The 14,196-nt window shown below is 57.9% G+C and overlaps 1 protein-coding gene across 50 annotated transcripts; it reads left to right on the top strand.

Moving 5' to 3' along the window:
- Window positions 1,046–13,558, top strand: LOC100620498. 50 transcript variants are annotated; one of them, XR_002344754.1, is made up of 9 exons: window positions 1,050–1,358; window positions 2,191–2,452; window positions 5,512–8,583; window positions 8,780–8,822; window positions 9,129–9,322; window positions 9,731–9,809; window positions 9,956–10,134; window positions 10,888–10,928; window positions 11,996–13,558. XR_002344754.1 is itself a non-coding variant. In XM_021094820.1 (9 exons), the coding sequence occupies exons 4-9, from the start codon at window positions 8,475–8,477 to the stop codon at window positions 12,396–12,398; spliced, it is 870 nt and encodes a 289-aa protein (XP_020950479.1). In that variant the 5' UTR covers window positions 1,054–1,358; window positions 2,191–2,452; window positions 5,512–6,329; window positions 8,422–8,474; the 3' UTR covers window positions 12,399–13,558. The 50 variants fall into 50 exon arrangements, 19 of the variants coding, with proteins under 19 accessions (XP_020950479.1, XP_020950482.1, XP_020950480.1 ...); XM_021094820.1 differs by lacking the exon at window positions 9,129–9,322 and having other exon boundaries at window positions 1,054–1,358; window positions 5,512–6,329; window positions 8,422–8,583; ... (1 more) ...; window positions 9,728–9,809; window positions 9,961–10,134; XM_021094821.1 differs by lacking the exon at window positions 9,129–9,322 and having other exon boundaries at window positions 1,057–1,358; window positions 5,512–5,754; window positions 8,422–8,583; ... (1 more) ...; window positions 9,728–9,809; window positions 9,961–10,134.

Here is a 14,196-nt window from a genome sequence, read left to right as displayed (position 1 = left end):
GAAAAGGGTTCCAGGCAGCTAAAACAGCAAGTGCAAAGGTCCTGGGGTGTCCTTTGGCGGGTTCCAGGAAAGACCAGGGAGGCCAAGGTGCTCATGCAGCCTGAGGAAGGGATAGAGAGTCAGGCCATGAGAGCAGAGAGGGACCAGGTCACACTGGGCTTTGCGGGCCCCAGGGAGGACGTTGCTTTCCTCTGAGTGAGGCAGGAGCTAGGGAAGAAAATGTCTCACTTTCTGAAGAGCAGTCATCAGAGCTCTTCTACTTCAGGTCACAGGCTTCATGGAGGACTCTCCTCCCTAGAAGAACACAACTCAAATGACCAGGGAACCCGCTAAACCAAATGTGTTCTATGCACACAAGGGAAAAGTTTACCCCTGTTGAAGGAAGGAGGTGACTCGATGCACTGATGAGGAGAGACTACTTATGGGACAAACTGGGGGGCGGAGGCGGGAACATTTTCACCCATACCGTGTGTGTGCCCGTAAAGGAAAAACTCCACACAAACTTGACAGTGGCAACTCTGGGCAGTGGATTAGAAGTAGTGAAATTTCATTTAATACCTTTGGGGGAAAAAAAAAAAAAACGTTTAGGAGTTCCTTCGTGGTTCAGTGAGTTAAGGCTCTGGAGCTGTCACTGCTGTGGCTCTGGTTACAGCTGTGGCTCTGGAGCCTTAGCCCTAGAACTTTCTCACGCGGCAGGCGCGGCCAGAAAAACCCCCAAACTTTTGCGATCATGTCAGTTGAAAGGCATGCTTCGGATCTCCAATCATACGGAGACTCCAGGCCCCCAGGTCTTAAACAGCCTAAACTAGGGGGGAGCCCCAAATCCGGACCTCCAGCGCCCTGCTCCTCAAACCCACAAGCCCAGCCTTGCCGCTCCTGAGACCAGCCAGGGGCCAAGCCTCAGAGCACAGCTCTGCTCTGTGACGGTCCCCAAACGCTCCCTTGTCAATCTCCGCACTGGCCCCGCCCCTGCCCCCACTCGCGCCACTGCCGCGCCAGGTGTTCCAATTGCTTCCTCTTCTGGCCCCGCCCGCACTCGGGGTCCTTCCCCTCCACAGGCCGCTCTGGTGCTGTTCACAGAATTGCCTGACGCGCATGACAAGAGAATGGACCCTGATATTTCCTTGCACTTTTTCCTCGCCTCCACGGACAACGTTTCATCGTCTGTTCAGGAAGATTCTAGAGAGAACAGGCACTATTCCCTCCCCCAAGCACCCAAGCCCGTTTCTGACACCGGCGTCTGTGCTGGACGCCTCGGGCGGAGCCCTGACCGGCGCCGGGGAGCGGGCTGGCGTGCGGCGCGCGTTATAAAGCAGGAGGTGTTGGGCCCCGCAGACGCGTGGGAGAGTGAGGTCTTGGTGAGTGTTGTCTGGCTGTTTTGGCTCGTTTGGGGGGGGGGTGTCTTTGCGGTGAGGCGTGCCCTGGGACCTGGGTCGCACGTGTCGTGTGCGCCCGGGGATGCAGCGTGCTGGCGTGGACGCGGTCAGGGCCCCTGTGAGGGCCTGGCACGCGCGCTCCGAGGCAAACCTGTTCCCTGCGGGGCGGACATGTGGCTGTCGGAGAGGGTGGTGGCTCTTTGGGGGCGCCCAGGGGGTAGGCGAGGAATTCTGCCGCCGATGCGAATGGGGCCGCCAGAGCGAGCCTTCCTCTGTCAGCACCGCAGCCTGGCTGCGCCATTTTTGCTGCCCACGTTTTAGGGCTCCGCCATCTTATCCGTTTCCAGGGGGGTTGGGGAGTTGCTTGGGACGTTGAGTTTTTCCTTCTCATGTTTTCCACCTCTGTGTTAGGTACACCTACTGTCTTTGGGAAATCGCTCCTGTGTTTTTCGGTTCCACGTGGCTGGCATTTTTGTGCAACGTAGAACAGAGACTATGGGTGGAAGTGTAAGGGAGAGGTTTCCTAAGGTAGAGAAAGGCCAGGAATGAATGCTTGGCCATGATGACGAAGCAGAATCCAGCTAACTAAACCCTCTCCACGCATCTGGTTCTGTAAACAGAGTTTTGCAGCCACAACCGTGCCTGTTCTCACGCCGGTCTGTCCTGCCAAGCACGGACCGGAAGAGCTAGGCCACAAAAGCTTTGTGAAACCCTTCTTGGGGGCTGAGACTCCAGAGGGCGATCTCCTCTGAGCCTGCCGGGGTAATACACCTGAGTTCTCCAACTCTCCTAGTGCTCGCTTGGTTTCTCCTAGAGCTGCTGGAGCTGATACGCTGCCGCCATGGAGCTCCTGGCAGCTGCCGAAATATTTCTGGAGGCCCCAGTGAGATTCCAACCATTCTGGCCTCTTGAGCCACCAGAGCCAGGGCGAGGCCGCGCGGGGGTTGGGGGAGCCCAAGGAGCGAACGAGGTGACTGTGCCACCTGATGGTATCCCGGGTCCTCCTTCGTGAGTGGTGTTCCTTACTTCTGGCCAGCCCAACCCCGACGGGACTCGGCGGAAGGCGTCCAGACAAGGTAAGGCCCTGGGGGCAACCCCACTCAGGTCCTGCCCCAAGGGGCAGAAGAGGGGACTGATCACCCCCTACGGGCTCCTGATCGGAAGCTGTACCTGATTGGAGCAGTAATTAGGGACTCAGGCGGCAGGAGGCACTGTGATAACCTCTGGGTGCGTGTGAGCATGAATTCCACCTGATTCGCTTGTGTTTCGGGTTTGCGGTTGTGGCTCCATGTCCTAGCGGCTACAGAGTCAGGATGGGTCCTGATCTGCAGTTCCGTGGTGACTTCTCAGGGCTTAACGGCTGCATCGGACTCTGACGGTACCTTCCCTCCCTGGGAGTCCAATCCGAGTTCGGGGTTTATACAAACCGGCCAATTGCTAAGAGGCACCTACACTCTAGAGGGGGGTGGTCAGGCGGATGGCTGGGTGACCATCCTTGTTTGTCTGCGACACCGACACAGGGCGGCCACACGGGCCGGGGGACCTAACTCAGAAACCCACAAGCCAGAGATCCCTGTGCCTCTGACGATTGGGCCAGAAATTCTTCGAGGAGATATCTAGCTTGATTTTGTCCCCAGGCCTCCGGGCACTCCTGTCCCAGATGCTAAACTGGCCACGAGACTGCCCCTTTTGCCAGTTCACAGAAGCCCAGGATCTGAGTCAGGGAGACTTCCCCGAAGGCTGGGGACAGCCCCAGTTGGAAGTTCCTCTGTTGGTGACACCTGTGTTGCCACCAGCCGTCATCCCCGTCTCCTGCTGCATTAGCTTGGGGTATAGGGAGGATTGGGTTAAAGGACCCCTGAACTTTGCTCAAGAATGACAGTTGGCCCAGGAGTATTTCCCTGAAACCCTAGGTCCGGCTCAGTTGGAGACTTTTGCAATAAGGCAAGTGCTTCCACCACCATACAAAGGGCTAAGTGGGAAGTTGGCTGTTTTCAGGAGTGGCGGAAACCATGCTCCTGGGGTCATTACCCACAAGGTCAGAAACGGTCCCGCAAGTTTAGGCCTTGGATTATACCCATGGAGGACACCATGGGGTCAATTAAGTCCAACCCCACAATCCTGAACTGTTCATCTAAGTCCAAATCCACAATCCTGGACTGTATGATTAAGAATTTCAAAAAGGGCTTCTCAGGAGACTGTGGGACCAAAATGACTCCAGGAAAGCCCTGCACTTTGTGCAAACTCAAATGGCCAGCGTTCGATGTGGGCTGGCCCCCAGAGGGCACTCTTGGTTCATCAAAGGTCCGAGCACTGTACCAAGTAGTCCCTGGGACACCAGGACATCCTGGTCAATTCCCGTGCATTGACTCTTGGCCCCAGATTGCTGGGATCTTGCCCCATTGGGTCCCTTCGAGTACATCTGAGACTGTGGGGATGCTGAATCCCGCCCCTTTCCTGCCTCCCGAGGCAGGCCCGCCTGACCCCCTGCGGGGAGGCTGCAGATGAAGTCATCAAGTCGGCCAGACCTGACGGAGCTTCCCTTCTCGAACCCAGAACTTGAGCTATCCATGGATGGAAGCAGCTTCGTCCAAGGACAGTGTAGATCGGGACATGCTGGAACCACGACAGAGGGGTACTAACGGCGGAAGCCCTCCCGCAGGGCTGGTGGGCGCCAGTGCAGGCATTTGAGGCGTGCTGAAAAGAGCCAGTATCTACACCGACCCCAAGCATGCATGTGCCCTGCGACACGTTGCTGGGGCCGTCTGTAGGAAAAGGGGACTGCTCGCCGCCAGAGGGAAGGCAGTGAAGAACCAAGGCGTCCTCCCGGGTGGCAGGCATCCACTGCAAAAGCCATCAGGAGGAGAATGACCCCCCCAGTCGGGGACATCGACTGGCTGATCAGGCGGCTAAGGAGGCTGCTGGCCAGTCGATCCCTGAGGCAGAAACCATCCCCCAAGATCCTGTTGGTGTCAGAACTGCTCCCCCTTCTCTCCCAATTAAACTGACAAAGAGGATCCATGGGCCCTGTGGGGGGGGGCACGCGGTGGTGGCTGCAGGGACAGAGACCTTAGGAAGCCTGCTAAGCCGATATTACTTTATAGCCAAACTCCCCACCCTGTGCATGCAGAATTGTGTGTGCCCGGAATAATGCCAGTCAGAAACCTGGGCCCAGTCCCGGGGTACAAGCAATGGGGACGATGCCCTTTGAGGACCTGGAGTTGACTGAAGTCAGGGCCTGCCAGGGCTATCCCTGGCTGCCGGGACCGTCCGCAGCTGCCGGGGCTCGTAAGCACACGTTCCGGGTGGGTAGAAGCCTTCCCCACCCACGCGAACAGATCGCACCTGGGCAGTGGCTCAGGCTCTGCCGAGGGAGAAGATCCGCTGCTGTGGGCTGTGCCTTACAATCAAATCTGACAGCCGGCCTGCTCTCTTGTCCGAAGTAACCCAGGTCTTTTTTTTTTTTTTTTTTTTTTTCCCTTCATGTGTCTTTCTGCCTTTTCTAGGGCTGCTTCCTGCAACACATGGCGGTTCCCAGGCTAGGGGTCCAATCGGAGCTGTAGCTGCCAGCCTACAGCAATGCTCACAGCAATGCTGGATCCTTAACCCACCGAGCGAGGCCAGGGATCCAATCCGCAGCCTCATGGTTCCTAGTGGGATTCATTAACCACTGCACCATGACGGGAACTCCACCCAGATCTTGACTGAGATCCTGGGAGTCGGGTGGAAACTCCGTACAGCTTATAGGCCACAACGTTCAGGGAAAGGTGAGCGCGTGAACCGGACCCTTAAAACCACTCTAGCTAAGTGGTGCCAGGAGACTCAGCTACCACGGGTAGATGTCCTGCCCTTAGCCTTACTCCGAGCCCAAGGCGCTGCCCCAGATCCACGGGCTACACCCCGTTTGAAACTCTGTATGGAAGGCCCCCTCCTGTAATAGCGAAGTTGAAGGGGGATCCCAGGCAGAAAGCCGACGTGGAGCTATCCCGACACCTCCGGGCCGTGGGGAAAGTCCTCCATTGCATCACCCGGGAGACCCTGGAGAGGCTCCTGTTCCCTTAGGCAGCTGGATCCACCCCCACCAGCCTGGGGACATGCTGTGGGTGAAGGACTGGACAAAGGAGCTCTCCTCCAGCTGCGGTCAAAATTGCAGGTGTCCGTGGCTCCATCACACCAGAATAAAGAAGGCTGCTCCCACCGCTGACACAGATGCCTGGGACACTGCCTGGCACAGTGAGAACCCCCTCAAGGTCAAGATATGTAGGCGCCCACCATCGGAAAACAATGAGCCCTGCTCTGCCCACACCTGGAAGCTCGTTGAACTGTGCCCTGGAAGCCAGAGGATCTCCATGCAAACTTGAACTGACGGGGACTGTTGGTAATTGCCATTGCCATTGCCATAGCCCTCGTGTTTGGAGTGGGGCTCTGTGCCGTAACCCCCTCGGGATGGGGACAGGGAGCCCAGCTGCCTGTCTGTGCAGTGTGTCTCCTGACGGGCAGTGTGCTAGGATCCCTGCTCCTACCAGGTCAGCGAGCAAAATCAAGGGACTCACAGTCCTGTGAACACTCGCCCTGCTGCTCACTCCAGGGGCGACAGGCTGGAACAGGGCTGACTCATGCCAGGCTGCCTGGAAACCACTACCCGGCTGGCTACCGGGAATAGATTTCAAGTTCGAAGAGTTACATGAGGGGCCTCCGCCGCCCCCCTGATAAAGCTACTGGGCTGAAACTCAGCCCTCCGAGCCAAGGCCCCGGCCTGGGCCAGGTGCTGAATGCGGGGACTGCTGGCTCTGGCTGCCCATCCAGAAGCCCCAGCCTACTGCTGTCCCGATGAGCGTCCTCAGTGCCGCCAGGGAAGGCAAAGCCAGTTGGATCCAAGAACCTAGGCCGATAGGTGTATGCATGCCTCTCAGGGCCCTGAGGTGCCTTCAGAGCCTTGGGAAAGTGGTTCAGGTGGGTAACCTGCCGGCGAAGGAGCAGTGTGACAGTGTCACCAATGTCAAGGACTTAGACCCCTCCTTGATCCCTTGGTGCAGACCCCAGACAGGCCTCTTATTTGTGTGCGGAAATCACACCTACCAGAGGCTCCCTGCTAACTGGACACGGCCTGCACACCACACTAGCCTTTGTCACTCCTCAAATACATACTGTCCCTGGTAATCAGTCTCTTATGGTGCCCGTGGAGGCACATGGCAGAACCAAGAGAGCAGCACAAGTTATCCGCTTATTAGTTGGTCTGGGAATTTCAGCAGGGGTGGGAGCGGGAGGATGGCGTCCATTGCCTGTGATCATCCGTTATCTACAGGATTCACAGATGACAAGGAACAAGTAGCCCCTGCCCTAGTGGCCTTACAGGACCAGGTGGGCTCTGGCAGAAGTAGCCCTCCAGCACAGGAGAGGATTGGACTTCCTGCTGAGACGGGGGCGCTTGGCCTGCTCCTCAGTGAAGGATGTTGTGTTTACACACACAGGTCGGGAGTACTCAGAATAGGGCCTAACACTTAAAAGAACACACAGCGAAGTGAAGAGACGAATTGGCTGACTCCTGGTTAAGTTGGGGTAACTACTGGAGCCGGGCATCATGGCTCGTGGCTTTCGCTGGGCCGCTCCTGCTCTTCGTGCCCTCTCATTTGGACCCTGTATCCGGAGCTGTAGGGTCAAGTTTGTCTCCTCACGCCTAGAGTCCAGAATCTAACAAGTTACACATGGTGGTGACATCTGGGCCGCCCTTATATCAGCCCCTGGGCCAAGAAGATCATAAAGGTTGATGCCTTTTAGGAATTTCAAAGAGCATGGTGGGAGGTGGATGTAGGGGAGAGGTCTCCTAAGATAAAGGCCAGACGACAAAGCAGAATCCAGCTAAGTAACTACCCCCTCCCCACAACTCCACTTCTGTAAACTTGCTTCTGCATCAGCTACCTTGCCTGTCCTTACTCTGGTCTGTCCTTCCAAGCATGGGCCCAGAAGAGCTAACCCATGAAAGCCTTGTCAAACTCATCTCTGGGGCTCAGACTCCGGAGTGGGAGCTCCTCAGAGCCCACCAGCATCATAAACCCGAGTTCTCCAACTCTCCGAGTGCCAGCTTGGTTTCTTGCCGGTACAAGACCCGCTAGAGCTGATAGGCTGTGGCCCCGGGGCTGCTGGGCACCTGCCGTGACAGAAGTAGAGGCAGGTCTCGGGATGCTAAGGAAGAGGTGGGAGTGAATTACTGATTTGTTTCTGAGAAGCAGTTTCAAGAGAAAGCACATGGGGGCCTTTGTTCGCCTTTGGGAATCATTCTGACACGGCCCCTCAAATGTCAGTTTTGTGATGCCTCTGAACATCGGAATTCTGTTAAACTTTAGTTTGGGGCTAATCGGACATTTGGGGATCCGTTTCTTGCCTCTGGAGCAGTGCCATGCCCCTGCCGAGGAGACACAGCCTAGGAGCAGGTGGCGGAGTCCCATCTCCCTGCTTCAACGTAGCAAGAGGCCCTCTGGCTGAGTCTCTCCCTTCCGTCGGCGATCTAGAAAGCCGGTGGCTTTATCCTAACTGCTGCCAGGTCACCAGTGGAAGGACGTTTGTCGCCCGTTGGTTGATGAGGCTGTCTGCCTGCTTTGTGTTCCTAGTCTAACTCATCTCCACATGTCTTTCCCCTTTGATTTGGTTAAAAAAAAAAAAAAAAATGGTTGCAGTTAAGGATCTCCGGTCATCGCTTAGGCTGCTTGCATTTTCGGCTTCTTTCGTCCTTATTTCCCCCAAGAGGTTCTTCTAAGAATTTTGCAGCTTAGCTTGCACTGCTCTGGGTGAGCAGTCAGTGCTGGAAATCTGCAAAACCAGGGAAGAGGAGTCTTCACTGGGTTCTCGCCATGTAACGGGGTGGTTGTTATTTTCTTTCTAGGGTCACACCTGCGCATATGGAGGTTCCCAGGCTAGGGGTCAAATAGGAGCTACAGCTGCCAGCCTACACCCCAGCCACAGCATCGCAGATCCCTGACCCACTGAGCAAGGCCAGGGATCGAAGCCACAACCTCATGGCTCCTAGTCGGATTCCTCTCCCCTGCAGGAACTCCCATGGAATAGGTTTGAGGACAGCCCCATGTAGACCCGTGACGCCGGATGCGAGGACATCTTGGTGTCGCCATCGGGAAGGCTGTGGGCGGTTGTACCTCCTGCTGGAGTCTGTGTTCCAGTCTGAGAGCTGCTAGCTTGGCCTCTGTCCCTGAAGGTGAGTGTCCTGGGGACCTGGGTGCAGAGGGCCCGGGGCTCCCGTGATGACCAGCACTGGGCTCTGATCACCCCTGAGGACACAGTGCACCCCAGGACCTTTGACACCTGAGGATCTGAGGGGCCCTGATTTTGCTGTTCTCTGGACCACAGACAATGCCTTTCCCCACCCTCACCAGGCCCTTCCTGCCTCACAGGTGTGTCTTCCAGCCAAGGGGCCGCCCCCCATCCCCCACCTTGGTAAGCACCCCGATCTCAAACATCTCACCTTCATGTGGGGTGACCTTCCAGCCAGGATCTCTGGGGCCTCATGTATATGCCAGCAGGCATGTCAACCCTAGCTCTGCTCTACTTGGGCCTGGAAGTGTTGGTCGTGGGACTGAGAAGCCCCAAGCCTCTACCCAGGAGGGTGGGGAGTAGTGCTGTTTCTCGCCTTCGAAGGGGAGGGTTGCATCCAAGGTCCCGGGGGGCTGGGGGCGTCTCTGGGGAAGGGCGGGGGAGGGAAGGTGCCTGTTGGGCAGGGGATGTGAGAGGAAGCGTTGCCAGGCCGGGGCAGCACCCTGAGGACCGTGTCCAGGCCCTTCCTGAGGCGGAGCTAGCAGGCTGTGCTGTCCTGTCGGGGTGCGGCGAGGGCCCTCCCAGAACCAAGGGGAGGCAGCGCAGCGTGACCAGCAGCCTGACAGCATCAGGGTCCACGTGCAACTTGGTGACAAAGACCATCCTGCTGGGATGTACAGAATGTATGTTGTTATCTTACAAGGGGGACAAAGGGGCCGAAGTGCCACGGGAGATAACGGAGGGCGTGTGGGACCGCGCCCCGCCGCTGTCAGGGCTCAGCCTTTGGATGAGACTCCGCTGAGCCGGGGCCGGCCCGAGTAAATGCTGCTTCCTGGCCTGACGCCTCGGGGTCCCGTCTCTCCGTACCTAAGTCCTGCAAGAGGGGTTGGGGGGCGGGGGTTGAGGGCCCCGGACCCCGGTGATGTCCAGCACTGGGCTCTGATCTCCCTTGAGGACGCAGTGCCCCCCGGGACCTTTGACACCTGGGGGTCTGAGGGGTCCCGGCTCCGGGGAGGGAAGGATGGGGGTCCCGTGGTTGCCGTGCACCCCACCGACCTCCCTCCTGCTCCCTCACCCCTTCCTGTCAGCAGGGGGTTCTTCCAGGAGTCCATCAGCCTGGCCGTCCTCTCTGTGAGCTCAGAAGAGACTGCCCCCGAGATCGATGCCATGGTGTGTGTCTAGATTCTGATGCTGTGAGTGTAATGAAGCCAGATCAGAGAGCCTGTTCTCAGCTAGGCGGTAGGTCTAAGCCTGGGATTAATTTAACCTTCCCAGTAACGCCATTCTTTTTTCCTTTTTTTTCCCCCCTGTCTTAGGGCAGCCCCCGCAGCATGTTCCCAGGCTGGGGTCTAATTGGAGCTGCAGCTGCCAGCCCACAGCAACGCTGGATCTGAGCCGCATCTGTGACCTCTACGTCAGCTTGCAGCAACACTGGATCCTTAACCCACTGAGCGAGGCCAGGGATCGAACCCCCGTCCTCATGGATGCTGGTCGGGTTCGTTACCCATGTTAACCACTGAGCCCTAACGGGAACTCCCTAACAGCCTCATTCTTTGAAATAGGTGCCATCGTGTCCCCGCTGTCCCAGCTAGGAGTTGGGGTTCCTCGGAGATGATAATCTGTCCCTGTTTCGAGGGGGGGGTCGGGGTAGAGGGCCTCCTTTCTGCAGCCTCCCTGCACGTTCAGGTCCTGCTGGGGGCTGGGGCTCTCTCCCCCCCCCTCCCTGCAGTTGAGAATGCTGGGGGGCGGGGTTTCAATCCCCATTTCTGTCACTTTGGCCCTTAGGGCCCCTTCGTGGTTGATCTGCAGGGACTGGGCTGAGGGGAGGCTCCGGGGTGTGCCCTGTGAGGTCCGTGGGTCCTGGCCTTAGAGCAGATGCTCAGCCCTTACTCCGGAGCTTGGCCAGAGATGCCAGGGCTGGGTCATTGAACAGCAGCCTCTGTGCACCCTTCGCCCCCGCCCCCAGCACCATGCAGCACCCTGAATTCCACGGCAGCCCACGGAGATGGGGGGATGGAGAAGGAGGTGGCTGTGCTCAGGCGGCCCCTTCAGGAACCATGCTTGGGGACCCCCATGATGTCCAGCACTGGGCTCTGAACTTCTGTGAAGACGTGGTGCTCCCCCGGGACCTTTGACACCCAGGGGTCTGAGGGGCCACCCCCAGCTCTGGGAAGGAGTGGGTGGGGGTCATGGTTGCCCCACACCCCCTCCCCAACCTCTTACCTACCTCTCCCCTTCCTGTCTGCAGGCCGTTCCTCCAGAAGTTTGGCAGCCCCACCAGCCCCCTCGGTAAGAACAAGTTTTTTTCTTTATTTTTTTTTTTCTTTTTGCTTTTTCTAGGGCCACTCCTGCGGCATATGGAGGTTCCCAGGCTAGGGGTCTAATTGGAGCTGTAGCTGCCAGCCTACACCAGAGCCACAGCAACGCAGGATTTGAGCTGAGTCTGCAACCCACACCACAGTTCACAGCAATGCCAGATCCTTAACCCACTGAGTGATGCCAGGGATGGAATCTGCAACCTCATGGTTCCTAGTCGGATTCGTTAACCACCGAGCCATGACAGGAACTCTGAACAGGTTCTTATTAATACCATAGTTATACTTATGTTTGTAGGAGTTTCCATTTGTCGCTCGGGGGTTAAGAACCCAAGTACTACCCATGAGGACGTGGGTTTGATCCCTGGCCTCAGTGGGTTAAGGATCCGGCTTTTGCCGCAAGCTGCAGCATAGGTTGCAGATGTGGCTCAGATCCCACATTGCCATGGCTGTGGTATAGGCTGGCGGCTGTGGTGCCAATTCGACCCTAGCCTGGGGATCTTCCATATGCAGCAGGTGCCACCCTAAAAAGACCAAAAAAGGAAATGATAGCTGCAAAATGTAGAGATGGGAGTTCTGGCTAAGGCGCCGCAGGTTAAGGATCCAGTGTTGGCATAGCTGCGGCTTGGATCCCTAACCCAGGAACTTCCATGTGCTGCAGATGCAGCAAAAAAAAAAAAAAAAAAAAAAAAGTGGAGGTGAAACTAGTATACTGGCAAGTGATGAGCAGCTGGCCTTGAACCAGGCACAATTCTAAGCGTTGGGTTTATTTCATATCTGCAGTAACCCCACGGGGGAGGGGGGTACAGGGTGTGTAAGGGGAGGTTGGTGCAGGAGGGTCTTTGGGGGGTTATCAGGGCTCCTGAAGGGGCTGTGCTCAGGGCCCCCATGATGTCCAGCACTGGGCTCTGATCTTTCATGAGGACACGGTGCCCCCCAGGACCTTTGACACCTGGGGGTCTGAGGGGCCCCACTATGGGGAGGGGCTGGGGCTGAGTGGCGATTTCCCCACCCTTACACCCCTCTGTGCCCTTCCTGCAGCTCCCGGGGGGGGCCTTGCCCCTCCAGCCTCCGCGCTGCTCTCCGCACAGAGCTGCCGTGGCCGTGGCTGAGCGAGCCCTGGGTGGGGCGAGCAACCTCTTCGACACACACAGCGCTCCTGGCCATGGCGCAGCGCTTCCGGCAGAACCGCAGTGAACTCATGACCACCTGGACCTGTGGGTCTATGACGGGGGGAGGGGGGGCCCAGCCCTGTCCCTGGATTCCGGGGAGCAGATGCTGCGGGCGACCTGACCGGCGACACTGTCTTCAGCTACTGCTGCAAGGCTCTGCAAGACGCTGCTGGCCTGGCGCCAGCGCTGGAAGTCCTTCCTGCACTTGGAGACCACTGAGCCGCCCTCTGGCCCTGGATCGCCATGGAGGAGGGCTTCCAACTGGTGTGTGAGCTGGGCACGCTGGACTGGATCTACCACGAGCCAAGCCCAAGTGCCTGGCTCCCAAAGACATGCCTGTGGCGGTGCCTACTGACGGCCGCGCCCTCGGAGCTGTCCCTCTCCCTGGTCAGCCTGCTGGTCAAGGGCATGACGGTGCTGAAGATCCAGACCATGGCCGCCAAGCTCCTGCTGGGGCCCAACCCGATGAACACAAATCGTGGGCTGGCTGCTGAGCCGCGGTGTGTCCAGGGAGCGGGTGGACCGGTGAACCACCAGGGTCCTCCTGGAGCTGCCCATCAAAGGGGCCAAGCACAGCCGGGGCTGAGGCCCCCCACGTGCTGGTGGAGGAGCAGCCCCTGCCTCCCCGGTCCTCTGACCAGGCCTGCAGGGAGGAGCTGCAGTGCACCAGGACTACGCACCCCACAATCCAGGCCACTTTCTGCTTGGTGCTGGGAGTGGAGCAGGGGCCCATGTCGGAGAGACACAAAGTCTTGGCCAAAGCGCCTCCTGATCGTCCCCAGGATAGACAGAGGGACAGCACCCCCAGCTCCAGCCATCTCCTGCCAGGCCAGACCCTGACCACGCATCCTGAAAACCTCGGAGAGGGTCCTTGCCCCCGCCGCCGTGGGCATCACTGGCCTGAGCTGGTGGAGAGCAGCCAGTTGGCTGGCGTTGCTGGTTGAGGGGAGAGAGTCCGTTAAATATTTCAGTCTGTTACACCTTAGCCTGATAAGCGGGGTGGGTGGGCACCCACCGTTGTGCCACACGGGCCCCCAACGCACTACAGGCCAAGCTTGAGACCCCGCATCCCACCCCGCAAAAGCACCTTCAAGTTTGTGCCCTTGCCCTTGAGGTTTTTTCTTTAACGCGGTGGCTGTACCTGATACTTGACTTTAGGCGTGTGCGGCGCTTGGGTTTAGTGTCCTCACTACTGCTTTTGTGATGGTTTTTCTCTAAGTTGTTTTTTTTGTTTGTTTTTTTTGCAATGCCCTTTTCTTGAAATGGAATTTTTTTGCCTTTTGCTTTCCTGGGAAAAGGGCAGCCAGTCCCTTCCAGTTTCTCTCGCTGCACGCGTGGCTGGAGTGTCTGCATCACCAGAGTTCCAGCATTGTGAGGATGGACAGCCGTGGCAGGTGGTGCCGGACACCATTAAAGAGCCCATGTGCTGCTACGTGTGAGCTGTGGTGTTTGGGCACCGGTGTGGAACTGGGTCCAGAACCTTCCATGGGCAAAGGCCAGGGGTGGTGAGTGGGAGGGTTGCGTGGCTTCATTGGGGGGCACAGGTTTCCTGCTCCATGCTGCTGGGGGGTGGGTAGAGTCAGGGTGGGTGTGCTGGTGGCCCTGTTCGGGGGGGGGGGCATGTCCCCACTTGTCTAGCTGTGGCAGGGCTGCTGACCCACCCCTTTCCTTCTCAAGCCCATGAGGTCCTGGTAGCAGGGGCTGGCTGTCACTCTGTCACTTGATCCTCCACCTCTACCCCGTCGAATGGGCAGCAAGCACCTGCTACACACTGAACTACCCACACACAGTCTGAAGGGGTCCTGACACGTTTCCTGCACAGTCATTGGTGCCCCAGACTAGGGTGTGGTGCCTGGGGCAGGCACAGTCTCCTGAGCCTGGGGTTCAGTGCAGCAGCACAAGGCCTGAGACTGCCTGGTCTGTGTTGGAGGCTGCTGTTTTATGAGGTGTGGGTGCCTTTCTTTAGGTTTGGTGCTGTCCCGCAGATGATGAAGCTCCCTGTTGGTGCTGCCTGTTGTAGTGACCATCGGCACCCGCCATGTGGGACTGCTGAGCCCTGGAGCTGGCAGG

This window comes from Sus scrofa, chromosome 6 (genome assembly GCF_000003025.6).
Source record: "Sus scrofa isolate TJ Tabasco breed Duroc chromosome 6, Sscrofa11.1, whole genome shotgun sequence".
Taxonomy (NCBI): domain Eukaryota; kingdom Metazoa; phylum Chordata; class Mammalia; order Artiodactyla; family Suidae; genus Sus; species Sus scrofa.
The sequence above is the reverse complement of the archived record's forward strand: the minus strand, read 5'-3'. Positions and strand labels throughout refer to the sequence as shown.

What these genes read in the sequence shown, in the direction of transcription:
- LOC100620498 (XM_021094815.1), top strand. Translation starts at nt 9,462, where the DNA reads ATGCTGCTTCCTGGCCTGACGCCTCGGGGTCCCGTCTCTCCGTACCTA. An exon ending in CCCCCGAGATCGATGCCATG is followed by an intron (nt 9,810 to 9,960) that starts GTGTGTGTCTAG and finishes GTCTTAGGGCAG; the next exon opens with CCCCCGCAGCATGTTCCCAG. An exon ending in CAGCCCCACCAGCCCCCTCG is followed by an intron (nt 10,929 to 11,995) that starts GTAAGAACAAGT and finishes CCCTTCCTGCAG; the next exon opens with CTCCCGGGGGGGGCCTTGCC.